Here is a 24,389-nt window from a genome sequence, read left to right on the forward strand (position 1 = left end):
TCAGACCAGGTCCTCCTCAGATAGTCTGCCGATTATCTACACTGCCCACATCATTTGCTGGATGCCACCTTGATTGCCAGCGTTTGAATGATGGTACATGGCTTAATATGTCATCATTGATCACATTTGGCAGGGGCCCAGGGAAAACTACAGTGTCTGACTTTGTCTTTGCATACATGATTGCACATGTGAAGAATAGTCTGAATGTATTTATGCTTATCGTTAGCCAGCCGTTTCAAAGAGGATTCTATGTCCTTTGTTATACATTTGGACAGAAAGATAGCTAATGAGACTATACAGCCCTGGCAACCAGCAATGGTGTTGTGGGATGTGTTACTGCAGTCAGTCACTGATCTTTGTGATCTTAGTGCATCTCCATCATCTGTTTCTTTAAATGAAGAATGAGGCTTCAGATTCACACACCTCCTCCCTTAAGCTGTCTGCATCTTACACAGACCAACCTGTTCTTGCTCCTCTAAACTAGAACCACAACTAAATATAGTTTACAGGCATTTCATACTTTAGTGGACCAATATCTAAATCTTTGGCCCTTTCACTAACCTTTTTTTATGGAGTGGTCTTAGAAGGAGATGGTGTAAGCATGCAACCCATGTTTAGCCTAAACAGTGTTGGTCAACAGCACAGTCAGCCTTCTGTAGGCTCAAACTAGTTTTAAGGCCCATCCCTGTGCGTTTTAGCATGCTGGTCTGTGGAGCACTGTGGCTTTTCATCGAGGGATTGTACATACTGTTTTAAAGTGAAACTAGATCCAGTGGAAACACTCTAAAGAACTGCAGCTATGTAATGAGTAAAGGATGTACATTCAATGGTGTAATGTGTAAGAACTTGCCACCTGTCAAAGGTTGCTCCAGGCACACAGAGAGCAGCATATTACCAGAGTAACCAGTAACTGCTACTCTTCGCTGTAGCTATCTTTGGCTAGCTAGCTGCTGTTAACTAGTTAGCTCAGCTAGCCGTGCAGCTAATGGCCCTATGAGCTAACTGGAGTCTGCCCTGACCAAGAGCTTGGAGCACTGGGGGGTTGTTGGTAGCCGTCCAGTGAGCATGGGGGATCTGGACTGAGCAAAGCCTTCAAGACCAAGGGAGACCAGTGTGCGACAGGGAAAACAGTGCTGAGGTGATTTACAGAGGCTCCGACCAGAACTCTGAGTCTGAAGACGATGAGGGCACGCTGATTTTCTTTATGTATTATGTACTAATAAAGCTAAGAGCAAACTCACATACCAGCTGAAACTACAGGAGGTTATACTCTCTGACTATCACCTCTTCAGGTACACAGTGGTATGTCAAGATAGGATGGGCTGCAGCTTGCTGGTTAGCATACTAACTTCATCAGAAATCTCTGCAACACAGTACATCAGAATTGCTACTGCTTCATATTCAGTTGATATTGTTATATCATTTTTTGAATGTTTTAAGCTAAAGTTCTGCCCTTATCTTAAACATTGCATGTTTAATGCACGCTAAAAAAAAAAAAATCTGCCCATGTACGATCTACTATTGTCATTTCACAATCAGATTCAGGTTTAGATTGCAACAAGGCCGAGCTTTCACCCTACTCAGAGTTATGAGTACAGAGCCAACTCATAGTACCTGTGTAAACAGATCAGATTCAGAGAAGTCTTTTAGCTGCTTACACGGCCCCTTATTGGATATCAGTTCCTGATTTGACCATGCAGCTGATCAGAAATAAACTGATACATCACAACATCACTGAAGTTTCGTACTAGAGTGAGGAGAGATAACAGAGTAACCTCACCTATATCACTCTCAAGTTTTATCTAAGTATTCTTATTTACCATCTAGTCACAAATCATTTAGTTGTGGTCTGAACTGCAATAGAAACTTTCTTCATTTATGAGATTTCTTTTCATGATCTGTTATTTCTGCCATTAACTTTTATTGCAGATACAATTAGCCATAGAGAGTAGAAGAGTTTGTCAGTCAGCAACAAACACTTTTTACATAATTTATGATGTTGCATCCAGACACGTGAGGCTGATAATTCCTGAGTGTCGACTTTGATATGGTTACATAATCTCAATTTTCTATGAAACTCAAACACTACGTCAGCCTAATAAATGATTTCCAATGTTCAAAGGACACCATAATCACATTCTTAGTAATTAAATAATGAATTTTCAATCAGAATATCAATAAATACAGATGCAACTAATCAATAGAAAGCGTAAACACATTCTGCTAGTAGAAATAGTCCCCATGCCTCTGAACAGGGCACAGGTGTTTGTTAAACAGGTAATGGGCTACGGAGAGAAAACACTGCTGCTCTGGCACTGATAACAATTAGTATTAATTACTAATTAGTATTAGTAAAGTGCACATGTGTGCAGACACAAATTCATCGGTTCATTCAAAAGTTTCTGCAGCTGTTCTGACTGTGATCAGCTGCCACCCTCATCAGAAATGGGCACTACTTCATGTGATACTTCAAAGGAACGGATGTCACATTTCCTTAAAAAGGTATTTCCTCGTTTTTCTCTCCTTGCATGGTTTCCTTGTGTCTCTTTATGCATCCTTGGTCAGAGGGACTAAGATGCAAGTGAAGGAAACGTGGATGCAATTTAAGGGATTTGGGATAAACCCGATGTCATGCTAGCTTAACACTGTGTCATGACAAAAAAGGTTTGTGGTTAAAGTTGTATGTCCTGGGCAAAAAGTCAGAAACCTCTCCAGCTGATGATCATTGTGGAAGACATGGAAATAAGGACGAGCATTGTTCTTGTATTGTGTTGTCGAGATACTGACATTAGTATTATACAGTAGTTTGCACTTACAGGTGTGACAGGCTGGCAGTGGAGGAGACTGTGTCCAGGTGGTTCAGTTGTTTTTATTTTGTTGAGTGAACTAAACTTGCTTATTTTGTGGTTGCAATGGTTGCAACAGACCTTTGATTGAGTGGAATGTAACTGTTGGGACTGTGTCATTGTTGAAGTTTTACACCTCATCTCCATCGAATTCTCCAGGCACTCATCAATACAAGATGAGCTAATTGTTGTGTTTACGTGTTGTATTGAAGTGTGTTGTTTATGTGCCACATGACACGCACCTGTGTGTGGTTTCAGTGGCTGAATTGCTCAGTGCACGAATTTACACCCGCATTTGACATGTATGTAATTTCAGTCTTTGTATCCAGGATGTAAATTATTGGAGGTGAAAAGTGACGAGGTGAAAGTGCGTCTGGCTTGATGCAGATGTAGAAACACCCACATACACCAAATGGTCTGGTTCGTGCTCTGACGAGAACGTTGTGGCTTCCGTTTAGTGTGACGATAAAAAATGCTCTCAACTGTAACTACTTTACAGGTGAGTCATTTATCAGAGCTCAAGTTACAAAGCAGGGCTCTCAGTAAATTGGCCTGTTTGGACCCTGAAACATGGGGGATTGAGAGGTTTTATATTTGTCTTTGTGTTCATGCGTCAGACCCCCAGCTTTTAAAAAGCAGCGACGACTGCAGTTTGAATGTATGGGCTGTTTTGGTAATTGCTCATGCATGCATCACACTTTGTTGACGTATGTCAGCCTTCCAGCCCCCTTACCCTCTCAGTCACACGCACATACACACACACAGACACATGTTCAGAGAATGTAAGCAGACCTTGGATGAGTCATGAGGAAGGTGTTCAGACAGACAGAGTTACAGCCTTTCAGAGTGCCATCATGTAGCCCACACAACATTTTTACCTAAACACAGGCCACACACAGTATGGAAGTTGTTTTTTTGTGCTTTACTGTCAGAATATTATTGACAATGTATAGTCAGAGATTGTATTTTTTTTGAGGGCATTAGTGGAACTAGTCCTGATCCGGTACCATCTTTGACTGGTGTGAAGGCAGGATCTCAACATTTCAGTCATCAGGCATTCGTTAAGGAGGGCAAAAAGGAAATGAAAACTGTGGGCTGGACAGCTAAACAAGTGGTTGAAACTCACTATAAAGATCTGTAGCTGCAGATTCAGGTGCTAATTCTGTAGGTTCATCACTGGTTCTTTTGCATTGTCACATTCTTTTCATATTGTCATTTTATACATTGCTGTTATAAAAAATCATGTTATAGACAGTTGAAATAAGAGAAAAACATCATTTAGTCCATCATAGAATGGTGACATCCATTTGCATCCATCCAGTGCAAGCCATTTAAAATTTAAATGAGATCACAGCTTCGGTCAGTAGTGTGGCTGCAACATTTGAATTTTAGAAATGCCTGAGTGACTGAAGTTCTGTCTGAGTTCCAGTGTGTATTAGATCTAGTCTGACACCTTTAATGTATGCTGCCATATTAACTGATGTCATGATTTTTAATCAGTACTTACATAATTGTTAACATAATTGTCTGTATCGTCTGGTGATTTTATTTTTATGTTAGAGCAATAAACAAGTATTTTACCTATCGTATTATAAGAGTCATTACCTCAGTTGGCGAGTCTAGCAATCACATCTTTAGAGGAATAACCTAGAAGAAGACACTGGGCTGAGCTATGATCACAGAAGATGAGACATTTTTCATTTAGCCGCTAGTGCTGCATTGGTATGAGATCCAATGGAAACTGTAAGTAGACTATGAAGCATTCATTAGATCTGCCCAGTTTGGCTTAATAGCCAATCTTTACTTAATATTAGCAGTCTATATTATGTTAGGAAACAGGTGTTGTGGTACAACCAGCAAGTTAGCACATGAACGGATGCCTTTTTCAGAGGCTTCGAAATTCCTTTACTTGATTCTTGCATTTGCGGAAATCGTTCCTTGGGAGCAAGCGTTCCTTAGCAATGACTGACAGTGATTGAAAACACAGAGATGCTCTGCTAATAATTAGTACACCGACCTGACCAAAAGGGCCTTAGTGTCTCCCACTAACCCAGTAATTATTCATGTGTTACAGGTCTCGATTGCGGTGCCCAGATTATGCTAGCACACAGCTGGAAAATTTAGAAACAGCAGTGAAAAATGCAGTTTGCTGTTGCTTTTCAGCAACAGTTTGCTTTATAACAAAATCTGTTTAGTCTATTCATCTTGATAGATATCCAGCATAACCAATGAACAATTCCAGATATATTATACATGTTGCAATGTCCATCTCAGATCACAGTTTCACTCCTTACGACTATAGCTTTGTCATCGCAAAACATAATACAAGCATTTGTGTGCTGTGGCTTTATAATTTATACCAGTTTGATATTGTTAGCAAATGTTTATATTTCTGTACATACATAAATGTGCATAAGCATCCCTCAGGATGATACTCAGCAGTTTGCTTTAGGAGTTGGAACAACAACAATACCCTCAAACTCCAGTCCCCAGAGGAATCACAGCTAAATACTACCACCTACTGACGTAACAGGAGATACAAAGCGAGAGAATGCCATAAGAATTTAGTGAACAGTTTTCAGGTAACTGTTTCCTCAGTTCATAATGGAGTATATGACAGGACAGTTAGCATGCACAGTGGAGGTCAAGTTGCCATCTCGAATACCAAGAAAACTTTCCGAGAGAACTGCTCTCCCATATACATTTTGAGATTAAGTTCTGTGGACTGATGAAGTTAAAATAGAACTTTTTGACTGCAATGACCAAAAGTATGTTTAGAAAAAAAAGGGTACCAAATTCCATGAAAAGAACACCTCCCCAAATGTCAAGTAGGGAGGTGGATCATACTTCGGACTTGTGTTGCAGTCAGTGGCAAGGGAACATTTAAAAAATGGATTAGATTAAATAGCAACAAACGAATCTGTGGATAGACCTCAGAAGTGCAGTGCATGCAAGATGGTCCGACAGTGTCACAGAACTAGTCGCCTTTTGCAGTAAGAATGGGCGAAAATCCCCCGAACAGGAATTGAAAGACTTGGATACAAAAAGCATTCACAAGCTGCGATACTTGCCAAAGTAATAGGACTAGTACTAAAAGGTACGGATCATGCAGGGTGCCCAAACTTTTGCTTCAGGCCCTTCTTATTTTTATTTTGAAAATGTAAAAGATGAAAATATAGAATTAATCTTGTTTAAAAAAAAAAAAGAAAGAAAGAAAGAAAGAAAGAAAGAAAGTTCACTTAGCTATTCACAGTTAAATATTTTTTAACCCAGTGTGCCCAAACTTAAAGGTCTGTTGGCCGAGTTTATCCCCTCATTTGCACACAGACACATATGCACACATACGCATGCACACAGACTCTCATCAAATGGGGAGACACAGTAATGTGAAGCCCTGGTCTATAAAACCTGACCAGTCATTATGGCAGGGTTTTTTTTCTCAGTAAAATGTAATGTTTTGGTCATCTGCACAGCAGGATTAGCATTGACTGCTTTAAGGAGAGGAACTTTGGTCTTTCAGTTTATTTGACTTTTGGGATGCCACTTACTGAATTGTAGAAAACGGTCTGATTCAGTGTAATTTTCCACAGTATTTAAGCAAATGCTGTAATTATTAAATTATTTCAAACTGTGTTTCTTCCACAATAGTTTTTTTATGATGTGGCAAACTGGTCTCTTTTTATTTGAGAAAAATACGTGTTAAACAGAAATGGCATAAATTATTTCCTGTGAAGTATTCAAATTTATTGTGATTGTGATATCGTTTTCAGCCATATTGCCCAGCACGAGTAATATATATCTTATTTGGCCAGTAGTGCTGCTCCCCCACTACTGCCAGTGCATTCATAATACTGTGTGCTCACAACTAGGTTACATGCACACACACACACACACACACACACACACACACACTTGGCTCTCTGAAGCTTAAGTGGGACTTTCCAGTGCAAGGGAAATTCCATAGGATGTTAAAAAGGAGCAGATTTCCGAGGCTCTGGCCTTGTACTTAATAAAACACGATCCACACAGAACATTTAACAATCTCCAGCTCCACATTGTATTTATTGCTTTTCAGTCTGCTGTTTTTCCACTGCTACAGCACCTCTTGATTTTTTTTTCCCTTTTTTTTCATGCCATACCTCTGGCTCTGTGGTGCGTCCTGAGAAGAACGATCCGACTTCCTCCATTACATGCATGTATAGGGGACAAAGTCAGTCCCACACAGTCCTACCCTGAATCTCTGTCAAGCACTAATGAGGGAATCAAATAGATTCAGTCAAAACACTGGGAAACAGGGAGCAATGCTCCCTAGCATCCATATGACTGGGCTCTGGTACTACACTGGAGAAACTTGTAAGCGTTATCAACAACCAATCATCGCTTGCCTCATTCAATTACTTTTTGTACTTGTGTTACAAAAATAGCCTGTGTGAGCCAAGCGGCAACCTCCAGGGCTGGAAAACTGTGCCAGTGCAGAAGTGCCAAAAACTGCAGTTCCTCAAGTGGCCAGTTGAGGCTGGTTCCAAAAGCGAGCCAGTCACCATAGACCCTCATATTGAAATGCCTTTACAGCGGAAACAAACACCTTCACAGCCTGACACAAAACAGTTTTGGTCTGTGTAGCTAATGTACCTGTTTGTAACAACTGCACAGATTCATTTTTATATAACTCAATCTTGGGGCAGCTGTGGCTCAGGAGGTAGAGCGGTCATCCACCGGTCAGGAGGTCGATGGTTCATCCCTGGCCTCTGCAGTCCACATGCTGAAGTATCCTTGGGCAAGGTACTGAACCCCAAAACTGCCCCCGATGCTGTGCCATTGTTGTGTGAATTCATATGTATGTCGCTTTGGATAAAAGCGTCTGCCAAAAAAAAAAAAAAAAAAAAAGACTAACAATAATAAATGACCCTTGCTCCACCTATTTGTCCATTTTTGCATAAGCCGGAAGTTTAGCGGAGTCAGGCATTGCCAAGATGGTGATGGCTGGAGCCGCTATCACTGAGCTTCACAATGGCTCTTGAGAAACCTGTGGGTGACGTCTTGGAGACTACCTCCGTGTTTTATAAGGTCTATGTGTGAACTGTTTCAATGACCAAAACCTTTACATTTTCATTATTGATTAATCTGCAGATTATTGTCTTAATTGTTATGTCTATTGAAAGTAAAAAAAAAAAAAGTAAATCCCAGAGCATGAAATTGAGAGTCCAAAATCCCAAAATGTTCAATTTACCATCATATATCATTTCATAGATCATATGCAATTTTTTTTATATATGTGTATGTGTGTTTGTGAGTATATGTATCAGCAAACCCTCACATTTGAGAATACACTGAGTACATTTCAGAAAATATCTGCAACAATTTATAAGTTTTCAAAATGTTTGCCAAAAATTTTTCTTTCCAACAACTAATCAATGAATGCATTAAAAATTTTTCAGACTCCAGATTCCTGAGTGCAGCATTCCGGTCAGAAGTGTCAGTGTGCCTCATTCATTTATATTTTTAGAATAATTATTATTTTCTCTCGTAAAATTATTCATAAAAAAGTACAACCCTACACCTGGTTCAGATGATCACTATGATATCAGTTTGACTGTCAAATTTTCTCTGCCATAATAGCTCCAGATAATTTGCCAACAAATTGAATTTGATTTACTCAAGATAAGATAAAACTATTGATTCAATGCTGGGGAAATGAAATTGTTATAGTCAGCAAGTAGTAAAAAATAGGCAAAATAGTGGTGTAGAAGGATCAAAGATAAAAAGGATACAGGATAAAAAAAAAAAAAAAATCAAAAATCAGCTATGTCTTTGTAGATTATGTACAGATAAAGACTGTTGCCATTTTTATGAATAATCTACCAATGCCATATGTTGAATTGCCCTTGAGAAATAGTATTGCATAAAAAAGAACATTGAATTGGATGTTTCAGCAAAAGTATAATAAAGTGTTTGTACAGTGTTTGTACTACTGCACAGAAACGTCAACTCAGTGCTACATTAGCTAAATGATGCTGGAGTTAAACAGTCAGACAGCAGTTGTATGAAGGTCCTGCGGTAGTGTTCTTTCTCACACAGTGGATGCAGCAGTCTATTCCTGATGGGTTCGGGATGGGTTGTCAGCTTGGCTAACATCCTCCTCTCACCCACCTCCTCGATGGTATCCAGAGGGCAGTCCAGGACAGAACCAGCTCTCCACAGATGCCACCACAGAGTCATAAAAAGTTTTTAACAGTGTCCTACATACTCCTCAGGACCTTTGTCTTCTTAGCAGATGGAGATGCCCCCTCCTGTACAGGACATTTGTGTTGTTTGTCCAGTCCAGTTTGTGTTTGAGGTGAACACCCAGGTATTTGTACTGGTTCACAATCTCAATGTCCAAACTCTGGATGTTCACCAGTGTAATCAGAGGCACATTACTGCAGAAGTCGATCACCATCTCCTTTGTCTTGCTGGCGTTTATGTGCAGGTGATTCGGTCCACACCAGTTCACAAAGTTGGTGATGACCTCCCTGTATTCCAGTTTGTTCCCCTGTGATACATGTCCATTGATGGCTGTGTCATTGGAGAACTTCTGGATGTGACAGCTGTCAGTGTTGTGTCTGAAGTACGTTTTATAGAAGGTGAAGAGGAACAGAGAGAGCACTGTACCCTGTGGAGCCCTCGTGCTGCAAATTACCACATCACGTCTGTTGGTGAGGTAGTGGATGGTCGATGGTCTGGGGTAGAATCAAATCTGTTGAAAAACAGGTTCAGTTCATTTGCCCATTCCCAGTCTCCAGATTCAGGACCCCTCCTGCTGTCACTGCTGTGGCCTGAGATGGTTTTTAGGCCACTCCAAACCTCGCTGTAGTTGTTGGACTGTCGTCTGAAGGCACTGCTCCAGCTTCCTCCTGTAGCTGTCCTTGCCTATCCTTATCTCTGTTTTCAGCTCCCTTTGCACCCTCCTCAGCCCTTTTTTGTCCCCTGATCTATAAAGATCCTCTCATTCAACAGAAGAAGGGTGTGTTATTTGGGAAACACAGAAGTTGACGTAATCCGTAATTTTGGTTGTTAAACTGTCAATGTCCTTGTGTGGACTGCACAACACACTTCAATTAACATCTAATTTGTAGACAAGGCACAAGATTTTATATCAGATGCATTCTAGTTTCCATTTGTAGTCTGTTTGTACTCTGAATTGCTGGGCTTGAGACTAATGGTGACCCGTCATCCCGGGCATGAGAGAAAATGGTGTTTGGGATGAGCAGAGATCTTCCCCGAGACATCTCCAACATGAAATTGATGCATGCATGTATGTATGTATAACTATCACTTAGGAAATGACCAAATGAACCGAGTACAACAGAATGCGTCAACTTGTGCTGTTCCTATAGTTACTATTACATATAATTGTGGTTGATTCTGTGATGGTTTGGTTCACAGTGATGTTCTGAGGTTCGCTTCTTCTTTGTGACATGTTAAAAGGACATGGTGAACTCTCTGGCCATGAGCCTTACCTGTTTTTTTTTCCCTGTCTTTCAAAGTGCTTTGAGTATGAAGTTAATATTCCAGACACTTTACACCAGTGCTTACATTTTACCAAACTTCTGTCAGAGATGAAAGTTAAAGGATAGATTTACTGCAGTTCTGTACTGAAGTACACTGTTGAAGTACTTGTACTTTGATAACAAAAAGTGGATGGAGCTGTTAGTGATTACAAAGTGCTTTGGATAAACTATGTTAACAGACAACTATAGATGATAACGAAGTAAAGAAACAACATTTTGATTTTGGGGTGGTTTACATTCACTGTTAAATTTGTTACAATTGTTTTTCATGACGGTCGTGAAAAAGTTGCTGAGTCATATCCCGCTTGAGAGGAGAGCAAAAGAGGCGGACCACATTGGTTGACAGTGCAATGCAGTACAATCTAGTAACCCATCAGCTGTCATCTGATGATGATTGAGTTTTTTATTAGCTTTTTAAAATGTGTCTACATTCATACGCAGATATCCGATTATGGATATTAGTAGAAATGTTGTCTTCGTGTCTCAAGTTGCTAATTGGACTGTAAACAATGACTGGCTCACTGAAGAGGAAGGCTTGGCCTGGATATCCATTATCTGTTATCTGGATATCGGTTGGCCACTCTAGAAGCTTTGAAACATTGGCCATTGTCCCCTGAGGCTAAAGCGTCTTTGGGTTGAGATTGTTAAGCTTCAACAAATTTTAATTTTTAAGATAATACAAACACCGAATACCGTTCTTTATCTCCATCTGGTTGTTAAAAGACAGAGAGCTTGTATTTTGAGGAGAGGATTTTGAGGACAACCCTTCACTTCCAGGTCAAACTTGAAGTGGTGACACTGCTCTCCGTTTGAGTGTTCTGTCAAAGTGCGAGCAGCTTCAATCATTATTCACATGAGAATCCCTGTCGCTGGCTCAAATGCTGTTACACAATTATTCTTACATACCTAAATCATCTGCTACACTCACAATTCTGCCCACTCTCATGCACAAATCTAATTTTGCTCTTACAAATCCGTGCCTGTAGTGCTGAAATTTCTTCTGTGCTCTCTCCGATTGTTTGGCTTCAGTATACTGTACTGTACGTCCATAAAGTTACAGTGAAAACAACAGACAGACGAGCTCAAGACAAGTTTTTTGTACATGCCCCTGCATCTCTTTCTGCCTCACTTCATACCTCCTCTCCATTTTCATCACCTCGCCTCTCCCTCATTCCTTTGTGTGTGTTGGAAGCCAGTTTTAATGGAGGATGAGGGGGGATGCGGGGGGGACATAAAGAGGATGGGAAAAAATATCATCTTTATATAACCAGAGTCACAGCCAATTGTGCTTGTGGTTGGAGGAAATATCTTCAGGCTTGAGTCATCCTGAGCTCTGCAGTCAGACATAACCAGGCTTGGTCCTCGGGGTGTGTGTGTGTGTGTGTGTGTGTGTGTGTGTGTGTGTGTGTGTGTGTGTGTGTGTGTGTGTGTGTGTGTGTGTGTGTGTGTGTGTGTGTGTGTGTGTGCGTGCGCGCGCGCGCGTGTTTATGCATATGCATGTCCTTGTATGCATTCAAGCAGTATGGTCAATCAAAAGTGCTTGTTTATCAGCCTTTCCAGCTAGATACCAGTTACACATGTGAGTCCAGGTTCCTTTAGAAGTTTTAACTCTTGAACTAAATTCTCTTAATATGAAGCCTTTCAAAATAAGCTTGTTGCACCATCTTCCACAGGTAGGCACCAAGGACTGCTCTTACTGTACTGTATATAGGAAGACTTGCCTAGAACACTTATGCAAACTTGAGGCAATGTTAATTCACTAAGATGTTCACATGTTTAAGAACAGTTCAGATGTTGGTGCGTGGGGGTTTCGGAGCTTGTTCTTTTTTCAGAGCAAATATTCAAGAAAAATAAAATGTTTGTGAATGAGGCCCGTTGTGTGCTGCTAGTGTGTTGTGGACCTCAGATTTAGCCTTTGCACGCGGTAATAATGTTACTAAAGTTGAGATGGTCCCTGAAAAACCTCTTTTGTTTCTAACAAATTGAAATATCCCTTTAGTGCGGGAGTTATGGCACAGCTGCCTCTGGCCTCGCTTTTCTCCAAGTCAGCCAGATTAAAGCATGTGTGGGAGCTGGTGAGTGTGTGTACGCTTGTTTTCCAGTGACACACATTCAAAGGATGCTTTGTTGTGACCTGCTGAGAGTCGTTTTAGCTGCAGCTCTGCCGCTACGCGTCTCCCTTCAAATCGAGTCTGTTGTGTGGCTGCAGCAGCGGCTGTGGGTTGATCGAGGTCCTCTGAGTTCATTTTTTTCCTCACTCTCTCTCTTTCAGTCATGTTGTTCTTTGTTGGCTTGGAAGGCCAATAGGGATGGAGTCACCTTAGGGTAATTACAGTGTCAAGTTACATGGGAGGCAGCCAACAATGTCCTGCATCTGCTCTAGCAGTCAGCCAGCTTTCAGCCTTGTGTGTCCTTCTGTTTATGCTCCGTACACTAAGCCACACATTTTTGTTCAAAACCAAGATCGTGCATGTGTGTGAGATACGGTGAGTCGAGTGTCTGTCAAACAAAGGTGGAATAAGTCTGTCCATATTTGGTCTAAGAATTGATAGATTAATCCTGAATCCTGAATGGAGAGCTGAAAATTCATATCAACAAACAGAATCACTCCAAACCTATAGAGCTTGTGAACTGACTGGACAGTTTTCAACTTACACAACATGTAAATGCAGCCACTCATCAGCACAATAACATTCTGGACTTGGTAATAACAACAGAGTTTACACTGACAATGCTTCAGTATGAGTGACCTATTTCTGACCATCACCATGTGTTGTTGGTGCCAATCTAATCTTAACAATGAGTAAAAGACATATTTGGTTCAAAAGATATTCCTAGATGGCAAGGCTGAAAAACAGTTCTGTAATATTATGAGACCAGTACTTTTCTGCAGTCACACAGCTATGATGGTGAGAGAGAGGTGAGATGAGTTAAAAGCAAAAGAGGGAAAGGGGAGAAAGAGTTGTGGAGATGAAAGTAATTGAAATTCAGAATTATCTTTAGTTAATGACTTTTTAATCATAAAAACAGATATCTGAAGTCAACCATAACAGGCCATTCATTTCATCTCTTTTGTCCTTATCTACCTTGTGTGAAACTGAAAAAAGCATGTGCGCGTCTGTTGTGTTTTTATTGGAACCAAATGTCCAGATGAGGGTTAACCTCAACCTTTTGCTGTTTTCTCTGTCTCTGATAGCCAGTAGGGTGCCAAAAGAGATTCCCAGTGGACCAGAGTTTGACTTGCATCCCTTACTTGAGGCTCGAGTTGGGAATTGGGCTCAGCCAATAACTGTCCTGTTTAAATTGTTGATAATGTTGTGATTGACATGAACTCATTATTTCACAGAAGGATGATTTTGTGAAGCATTTCCACATTTTCATCTGCCCATGCTTTTTTGAGTATCGGGGATGGATGCATGGACCTGGTAACCCATCAGTTCATTTGTGGCCCTGTTTTGGGTAAAGGCTCAGTTTGGGATTAGGCTCACCTAACAAGGGCCTTGGCTAGTGTTTTTTTAAAATGTCATGTTGGGTATGTCTGACCCATTGCTTTTTTAGGCTGAAAGGACTTTCACAGGCCAGTGACTGGGAGTCATGCCTCTTGCAGCTTAATCGTTCCTGGACTGTCGCGCTGTGTGTCTGTCATCTTCTATCTTGGCTGCTGCTGTTTCCTCCCTGACAAGACACTTTATTTGCTCAGGAAAAGCTGGGATGAAAATGTGGAAACATCTCTTTGTTATCAGTGTCATTTTTTGATGTTTAATGGAAAAGTGACTTCCTTCATAACGAGATGAAGAATGTCAGATGTTGGTACCTCCAGCTTGTACATGACTCCACCCTCACCCCCTTCCTTCCCTGAAACCAGTACGTGATGTAATTCACACTAGCCGCATGGCATTTGAAGCACCACTGTTGGCACCAATGGTACACACTAGGAGTGTCAAATGGCTTAGTCAAGGTGTAGCAGCCAAGGTGTTTAGATCTTAGAAGTGCATGTTGTAAAATTTACTGATGGGAAAAATCACAACTGCAGTATCCTCTTTTGTTGACATTCAGCCCACCAGCATGTGTGTTTAATAGTGTGTCATGTGACAAGCTGCTGTGAATTGCTCTTTACTGTCAACCAGTGGGAAACACATTGTTGTCATCTCTCAGTTCATTAATTTCTTCTTTTGGTTTTTCTTAAGGATGGAGAAAATATTGTAAGAAGATTTGCACTTTTGAACTCTGGTTTTTCAAAAGATATTATTCAAATGTGTCTAGCCAAAATCAATCATCCCATTTCATACAAAAACTGATGACATCCAGATTGGCCTCATTAAGACCCTCTTGATGTGTTTTTCTCGAAAGGAAAACCCATTTGCTTTTCGATCAAAGTATTTTTTGATCAGCGTGGCCACTTTTTGAGTTGCTGGTAGGCACAGAATGAAAGTGCTGAGACTGGATGACCAGCTTCTTCAGAACATCTAACAGGTGACTTCATATGATTTCATCATATGCCACTTGTTTTCCAGAACATGTGTTTTAACAGGTCTGCTTGTTTTACCGGTATACTGAAGCCCACATGGACATGAGAGACGCTAATTCAGTCCACCAGATGAGCAGCTAATGCACTCTTTTTTTGTGAAGTCTTTATTCATGCTGCAGATTTTTCCTGTTGTGTGACTGAATATACTAATTTTCATCTCATGAGCCTCCTCTACTTTTGTCAGTGTGCAGGGATTTTTTCTCTGAAATGGGACAATCTTCTTAAGAGAGTGTGTGTGTGTATGTGTGTGTGGGTGGGTGTGGGTGGTTAGAAGGGATATGATGTTGGGTTAAATACATTTTCTATTTGTAATTATATTACATTCTCACACTATCTTTTAGACACCAAGTTTGTGGCGTTGATTGGACAATTTCTGTCTTGATTTTATTGTTGTCTTTTCTTTCTTTTACTGAAACACTAACCATGTCTTCATAGATGGAATATCTGTATACCTTTATTTATGCTTTACATTTTTATTTATGCTTGCTTGTTGGGCGGTATCCAAATTTAGATACTGTCAAACCTTCCCCACATTTCCAGATGGTCAATGGTAACGCTAGGAAGCATCAATCCTAACTTGTAGCATACCAGAATGACAAGCCCAGTATTAATGAAAGCAGAGAGTCTGATGATCACGAAGATGTCTACCTCCTCACTATGCGACAAAAACTCAGCGAGCTAGCAGCCAAAGAGTAGCAGAAAAAAACTTCACTAAATCATACAGTATGTCTTCCATTTGCTGTTTTGTGGTCAAAAATTATATTCCAGCTTGAAAAAACGCTGCTAATGTCTCCTCCTATGACTCTGTGTTAGTTTGACACCAATCACGAAGGTCCTGGTTGTTTACATAAAGAGGAGGGGGTTTCTAGAGTGGAGGGAGCACTCTTCATGCGATAACCTATCTCTGGGGTTACTTCCTTCTGGATAGTCATTGGTGTTTCAATGGTGAGTTTGGGTACTGCCCCTCGATTCTCTTGACTCTGACTGGTTGATTGAGGTGTTGATCATCAAAATAGACCAGTGGGTCACTGAGCTATTGACCGGTGTAACGACGCAGTTAGCTTCACCCTACAGAGGACTCTGCTGAGCAGCCCGAGGTGTTATTTTACTGTTTTATTTGCATTTCGTCCTTTTATGAGAGCTAAGGACAATAGCAAACAGAAAAAAGGCTGAAAAAGTGTTTTCAACAGAGGAGTTTCTCTGTATGCTTGGACGAGATAACGGTACTCTGCCCAGATGCGCTCAAATGAACGCCTGGACATACCTGTGTTAAAACATCTGTAAAAATGATCAGGTTCATTTTTTAGCCTGTACATTTGCACAGTCACCTTTTTCTCGAGTAGAAATTCAACCAGATACATTGAATGGAGTGGACTTCATTTTTGATATGACGATGCTACAATTATGTTAGGCCCCTATAGACGTATATGCGTGGCTTTTTTATTTTGCAACTGATACTGTTGCTATTTTTAGATACCATGGGATACCTTATTACTGGAGCCTAGCTTGCATGTTACTGTCAATACATGTGGTCCTTTTTTGTGATCTCTTGCTGCTGCTCAGAAAGATAAAAAAAAACTTTATATACATACACAGTAAGGATGCAAATTCCTCAATCGATTTTTAACATGTTAACCATCAGTTGTCAGTTAATGATTAAAAAATGATGCATCACAAAGTTCACATTTTTTCAAAATAAGTGTTGTTAAACTATGGGCAAGATGCCCATAATCACCTCAAATTCCAAATATGTGATATTTGAGCAGTGAATTAAACCAGGATCCCATTCATTCATTCATTCATTCATCTTCTATACCTGCCTATCCCTTTCGGGGTTGCGGGGGGCTGGAGCCTATCCCAGCTGTCAGCGGGCGAGAGGCGGGGTACACCCTGAACCAGTTGCTAGTCGATTGCAGGGCACCAGCATCCCACCAATTTTCAAAATCGTGTGCGGCTCTGGAAGGTGCTTTCTAAAGGAGATAATCTGGGATTTGGCAGTCGTAGGTTCCAGGACTAAAGTCCCCTTTAAATAAACAATGTTTCAATCCTAATGACAACATATGTGTTCACAGAAATTTGCGGTGCTTTGAGTTTGTCATTAATTGACAAATGGCCAGACAAATTCAAAATATTAAAAATAGCAAATAATTGCCCACTACTTATGGGCTGGATGAGACTGAACATGCTGAGCAGATCAGCAGTTTAAACAAAGTCATCCTCCTTTTTCTTGTATCAACAAAAAGCCTGGAACCTTCAATTGCAAGTTCAGGGGCTGTTACCAATTGTATTGCATTGTACTGATAGGTGTTTCAGTTGTTTTGTCTACCCCATTTATATCAGTGAGGGTAGGCTAGTTAACAGGAACACCTGTAACTGCATAGTATTAGGTGTGCCTAATAAACTGGGTGTATAGAGTATATCATCAGTGGAAAATGCATAACAAAAACACATTGAAGTCAAGACAGAAGACTTTTGAGAGTCACTTGAAGTCAAAGAGTCATCCAAGTGCTGATGAACGCACTGGGAGTCAAGGTGTTTGGAGTCTCTGAATGCTAATCATTGAAGTGACCCAGCATTTGAAACTTGAGAGTTGGATACTTGTGCCTAATTGCCAAGGTCTTTCACCATCTTTATTATAACTTGTGTACATCTGACTTGTATGGAGTCAGATCAGTGTATTACTGAATGCACATCAAAGGAGTCACAAATGTATTTCAGGATTTATATGTATATGACTCTCTCGACATAAATATTTTCAAATTCACACAAAACTAGTTATAGAATATAAATGTAAAACAAATCCACATATGAAAAATAAGGTTCACAAACATATTTTTGATATACACACATATATCTCATGTTTAAATAAGTGTAAAAGAAATCCACAGATATACAGTATGTATTTAAAAGTATTTGCAACTTTCATCAAAAACCAATTTGGCGGTTCCTCCATTTATGTACAAACTGTTGAACCTGTCCAGATGGCTGTTCTCAGGCCATCTTGCCGGTGAAGACTCTAGATGTGGATGTTCTGTGCTGGTGTAGTTGCATGCTGGTATGCAGTTGTGAGGCCGGTTTGATGTACTGCCAAATTCCCAAAATGACATTGGATACAGTTTATGGTTGTGAAATGAACATTCAGTGGCTCTCGTGGACCAGCCCAAGGCACACCTGTGCGGTAATCATACTGTTAAATCAGCATGTTGATAGGCCACACCTGTCAGGTGGATGGATTATCTTAGCAAAGGATAGGTGCTCATGGATTTTAACACGGTTGCTCAACATTTGAAAGAAATAAGTCTTTTGTGTGCACAGAAAAGTCTGTGCACTAAAAAATGGGAGCAAAAACAAGTGTTGGGTTTAAGTTTTTGTCAAGTGTACATGCATTGCTCTTCATACAGAGCAGTGGAAAGAACAGTGGAAACATACTGAGATCTGTAAATAAACAAGTGCAGTACTCTGCCTACAACATTCAGATTTAGCTTGATATGTGAGAGCATCTTATCTGCACCACTGTGGAGCTGGCCGATGGTGTTAAAGGCTGGATAAGAATCTGTGAACAGAAGCCTCAGTCTCTTTCTAGCTGGTGGCTCTCATCCCTTTCCAAGTAAATCTCAGGATGTTCTCACCATATTCTTTTTTTTTTTTTTTTTTGAATAACATTACCCACATAAAACCCACAGTAGGTTCCTCAAAATCGGCATAGCTGTTACCCAGCAGCAAATCTAACTGCCTAGTTAGTGGGATCTTTGTAGTGGGAGTCAAATCTTACCAATGTTGTTCCACTTAACAGTCTGATGGAGTGATTGCTTTGGTTTTTGACTTGTGTTTAAAATTCCAGCATGTGTAAAAGCAAGCCATAAGACAAAAAGAACTGTAGTCAGAATAACACAGAAAGTTGTAAGGTTCATTTCTGTTGTGGTCCTGAAGGAAGAGGAAGGTAAAATAGATGTACAGAAGCGTTAGACGGAGAATGGTATGGCAAGAGAGATACATAGTGCATTCATTAATTCTTCAGCAACAAACACAGTCATCATGTTCATCAATTGCAAAATCATGATTGGTTAGACACACAAATAAAAATAAATATAGTATCTGACTGTGGGCCAAGGTGTTGGAAATAATGTCTATATCCTCCTGACTACCAGGAAAAAAATATTGTCCAATCACTTTTTTTTTAAATTCCCCAATCTTTGTAAGGTAATTAGAATACTTTTTTTAAGAATTTTTTTTGTCAGGACACTTTTTAAACAGTTAAAATAATTCAGACAATGTTTTGATGTATTGTTAAGAGACGTATCTGAAATATGCCAACCAGGGCGGTCGCTGGGGGTTGCCAGGCAAACTTGAAATGCGAGGCCCTGCTCTTTGACATGGATGCACAATTGGACATGAATAACAGTCACATGGACACAGCTCTTCTAGTTCTACTGCACGCATAATCCCGCTGCAATACGTTTTTACCAAGTAGAATAATACAGCATAGTCATACACATAGTTTCAGCTATGACTTTTTGCAATTTATTTCAAAGGGGGGAAAAATCAAGTGTGCAACAAGTAGCTTTACATCAAGTCAGCTCAGTCACTTTGTTTTTGGCATCTTGACATTTAGGTTAGCAAGTAGGTTAGGACTTTTTTCTTTCATAACATACATTCATTTTCATTACAACTATACACAACATATTTACTGCACTGTAACTCTAACAAATGAGATGGACTAACCATGCATAAATTGCACCGAAACTGATCATGTCAGGGTCACTTTCATTGCCTTCTTGGCCGTAAACTCAGCGATAAGATCTTCATAATCCAGTTTGGATGCATGCAATGTCCTTTTCAACTGATAGCAGGGCAAGCCCACACAGTCTGTCCTGTGACATGGAGGTGCGCAAATAGTTTTCAGTACCTTTGAGGTAACAAAGTGTTTTAAGTGCTGTAGGTGTTCCCTTTGGGATTATCTCTCGAAGTATCCTTAACTCCGCCAAGAGGTCGGAAGAGGTCGGGTGCATTTATATCCTGAGATTCGGACGTGCTCAGAGCATCACAGTCTTGTACACTGTCTTTGCAGGTCTGTCTCCTCTATGTCATGCATATTGGTCAGGCCTGCTAGTGGCGCAAGGCCCTGTGCGGTTGCACAGTTCGCACAGTCCATGCGACGGCTCTGATGCCAAAAACATTTCAAGCCAAAATTTGCTCGATAAAAAGTATTATGCACTTACTTTTCCTCGTCCCATAAAATGCGCTTGCACCAATGGATGCCATTTTCCTTAATGAGAAAGAGAAAGGTACCAAAGCCCCACCCCTTCATATTTGGTATCATTGAAAAGCCCTAAATGTCCTCTGTAGATAGCAAAAGGAGTTAATTCAGTAGTATGCAGTGGGTGGGAGATATTCAGGTTAACAAATGTCCTCCACAGAGGACAAAGTTGAACTACTGGTAGTCAGGAGGATATGGGCATTGGCTTAGAACAATATTTCAACTTTTTGCACCATATGATTGAATGGCAAAATTTAATCAGAGAATATTGAATATGTTTATCTCTTTCATCGAAAATATTTTATCAAACACATACAAATACAAATACAAGTAGTTTCGCTACCTCAACAAATTAGCAGATTCTTCCAGTGACTGTTGGTGTCACCAAATCAGAAACTAACGATTCTTTTGTTGTTTTGCTCTTTTCCCTTCATTCATTTTTTCCCAACCCTGGTCATATCTTAACCCTGGTGTAATATTGTTTATTGTTATCTGTTGTTGTCCTTCTCTTAGGCATCGGCGGTCTGGAGGATTGTGTCTTGAAGTCAGCCACCCTGTCAACCTCCCCTGCCTGCTCACCCTTCACCCCGCTCAACTTTGAGGCCACGCCCATTGTACGGGTTGCCATAGAACCCAAACATCCAAGTACGTCTTGGAAAGCGCGCACACACACACACACACACACACACACATACACACAGACCTAGTTTGTTCATGAATTTACATTTTTCGTCATCATTCATCACCACACTGACAATTATATATATTTGAAGAGGTCAATACCTTTCGCATTGTGTTCATGTGATATGACATGTGTCTCCTGTGGAACAGTTAATGTTTCAACATGCTGAAGTTTCATTTTACCTCACCAAATATATAGCAAATATGTAGACCGTACAGTAAAAGTGTAACTTTCAACAAGAAGACACAAGTGGTTTTAGTGTAAAGCATTCCTGATGTACCATCGGGCATTTAGAAAGAAAACATAGAAATAAATAGAAAGTGGATCACAGGGTCAGTACTCCAGTGGTAATAAAATGCAAAGAGATTCTGTGTTCACAATCAGAAGAGAAAATGTGTTAGTCTGCCTCTCAATACTTTCTGACTTCCCTACCTTGTCCATGACTCTGAGACAGTAAGAACATCACCAACCTTAAAATTTGATAATGAATTAGTTTGATTCTGCTGCTGTCAGTGCTTGATCTTTGCTTTACAAAACCATTTTCATCTATCATTATGTAAGTAGTTGCACCAATAGTTGTTGAGATATTCCAGTCTGGATTGTTGTGGGATTTGAGGTACCCAGAGGATGAATTCCAATGACTTTGGTGATCACCTAATTTCAGCTGCTCTGCCATCTGGAAGTTGTGTGACGGATTAACATAAAATTTGGTACTCACATTCATGCTCTCCATAGGATGAATTGTAGAAACTTTGGTTAATATTCATCATCAGGTCAAAGTCTCAGTTTTGTCCAATATTTGACTTTAAGACTCAAATCCAGAAAAAACTGACATTGCATCAGCCTCAGCTAAACTTTGTGTTTATGGGCTAATTATCAAATGTTGGCATGTAACATGCTAAACTAAGATTGTGACCATGGTAAACAATACCCACTAAATGTCAGAATGTTAACATTGTCATTGTGAGAATGTTGGCTGTCAGGGCCCTGTTTTCATGGTTTTGCAATAAACAACACAATCAAACCACCACCCACAACTTTACACACATTTGACTGGTCAGTTAGAGCACAACAGCACACAGATTTTACCATTCATAACATGATTTTCAGTACCGCTAAAACTCAAATAGCATCAGGCTGATGTAGTCATATAGGCCTAAACACATTTCCTGGAGAGACTGGAGAGTCTTTCCTCCTGTTGAGCTATTGATGTCGTGCTTCACTGTGATTGGCCCAGCTGTTTCAGAACAATGAGACTAGTGATGTGAGTGGCTGCGACTGTATTTACGAATCACCACACCCTGCGGCCTATATTCTGCTTCATTCAGTCCTTTTGCGCTTTGTGCTGCTGCACATACATGCACCAAAATAGCATGTGGGAACCCCCACACAGATCTGCCAGTTTGAATGATTGAAATAGGACCCTTAGTCATGTTGGATTTGGTATGCTGCCACTCTACTTTGAAGCTAAAATAATAATAGAAATATGTTCATGAACATCTATATGGTTAGGATCAGTCAATTCTAAAGGTTTCCCACAAAAAGCCATCATTTACTGCATTAGAGATCCGCTGGTAAACTGTTTTTCCCTCACTGTATGGCTATGAAGAATTCAGCTGCTTCCAACGATGTCAACCCTTTAATGATATCCAACACAGTGGACATGCTCTCTAAAACACTGACAATAGATACAGCTGAGACATCTGACAAAGCTTATCAGCAAAATCCCTGTCAAAGCAATTATAAGATAAGCTAGCATTGCCACCGAGACCAGGTTTTGCTGAGAATATAGTTCGTTAGTGTTTTTACAAACTGTGATATATAACACTAGTAATGCAGAAGTAGTGTAATTTGTAACACATTACTCCACACAGACCGTAATAGTGTAAAGTAACTGATTTCTTGCAAACCTTTACTTTCAAAGAAACTCATGATATGTAATGTAGTATATTTTGAACTGCTAATGCAGAAAAATCAGTTAACTGGTTTCCACTTTATTCGTCTCTGTGTTAGGTGAGATGCCAAAACTGGTTCGTGGGATGCGCCTGTTGAACCAGGCAGATCCCTGTGCTGAGGTTCTGATCCAGGAAACAGGAGAACATGTTCTAGTCACTGCTGGTGAAGTTCATCTCCAGCGCTGCCTGGATGACCTCAGAGACCGGTCAGTTTGTCATTTTTTGCAAAGAGTCTCACCTACTTCATCTGTATGTGGTGTCCACTTTCCTTGTTTTCCATTTTTATTCTTGTATTCATACCCCTGGTTAGAAATTAGCACACGCTACTGGCCAGATATGGATGAATTTGTGAAGTGGCCAGTGAATTACTACCAGCCACGGTGGCGGGTAAACAAAGGGGGCATTTAACAAATGTTTGAATCGTTCCATGTTAAACTCAGTCATCAGGCGCACCGGGAAAAATGGCAGTGGGCCAGTCGCTCTGTGGGCTGGGTTGACCATGAATCACCTTTAAAACTGTTTGTCGTGTCCAGGGGGATGCACCATATTTTTCCTTGATAATGCTACATTTTGAACAACAAATCCATAGAAATAAACAAAAGAGACCTTCCTGTCAAAAGAAAATCCACCAATCATGCGTTCACAGCCTCAGTCATCGCAACATTCTACTTTCATTGCATCAAGACCAATCCTTTCAGCACTGATTTCCTTTCAATGATCAAGGCTGCAAACTTGGTATTGGTAAGTAAACTCTCGTGGCCACTCTCAAGAATGATCAAAATAATGCTGTGTTCACTCATGTCGATGATGACCAATGATTCTTTATGATCCAGGAGACATTCCATGTCCAAACTATAGAAATAAACTACTCCTTTGTTTATTTGAATTTTGTAGACTGGTATGTCTTGATGATCTGACAAGGGTTTTACCTGAATTTTGTCAATGGAATTGGATTTGGCTGCTCAGTATGTAGATTTGTATATTCATATATATGACTATTCCTTTTTTGGCTTCATCACCACACTAAATTCCTACATCAGCCTGCATGAGTCTTGTGTTTTATCTTTAGGACGTGAAGATCGGATTTTCACAGTTAGAGAAGGTAAAAGTGTTTGTTCAGCACATGGCTCAGTTATACTGTATACTTTGGTTGATGGCTTTTTCTGTCTTAGTCACATTGATTGTCTCTGTGTGTTTGTCTCATTTCTGTGCTATGTAGTGACTGTGTGCATGTATTCAGTTATGTAGTGCAGGTTGAATACAGTGTGTGTTCATACACTGAGTGATTCAGATCTAAGATGGAGAGAGAAGCTGATCTGTTTCCAATTTCAGCACCATCATTACATATTGACCGCTGCCTCTCTCTGTCTGGATGCTGCCAGCCTCCTCAGGAGAACAGCACAGGCTGACTGACAGGCAGATAGAGAATTTGCACCAAGGAAAATTTGGTTTTGTCCTAATGTGACTGCTGTGCTCTCCTATGACTGTACATATTCAACTACAGTCAGGCCAAATCGAGAAACAAGTTTCTTGCTGTTTCGAAAATAGCTCTGGAGCTTCTTTTTGAAACC

General features: G+C 40.3%; 1 protein-coding gene across 4 annotated transcripts in view; it reads left to right on the forward strand.

Annotated features, from left to right (window-relative positions):
- Positions 1 to 24,389, forward strand: part of efl1 (elongation factor like GTPase 1) — a 100,809-nt gene that overhangs the window by 46,491 nt on the left and 29,929 nt on the right. For all 4 annotated transcript variants that reach the window (XM_076726941.1, XM_076726858.1, XM_076727104.1 and 1 more), the window contains exons 16-17: positions 20,695 to 20,826; positions 22,877 to 23,024. In XM_076726941.1, the coding sequence (XP_076583056.1) occupies positions 20,695 to 20,826; positions 22,877 to 23,024 (280 nt within the window). The remainder of the gene's footprint in view (positions 1 to 20,694; positions 20,827 to 22,876; positions 23,025 to 24,389) is intronic.

The sequence above is a fragment of the Chaetodon auriga genome, chromosome 1 (genome assembly GCF_051107435.1).
Source record: "Chaetodon auriga isolate fChaAug3 chromosome 1, fChaAug3.hap1, whole genome shotgun sequence".
In the NCBI taxonomy this organism is placed as follows: Eukaryota; Metazoa; Chordata; class Actinopteri; order Chaetodontiformes; family Chaetodontidae; genus Chaetodon; species Chaetodon auriga.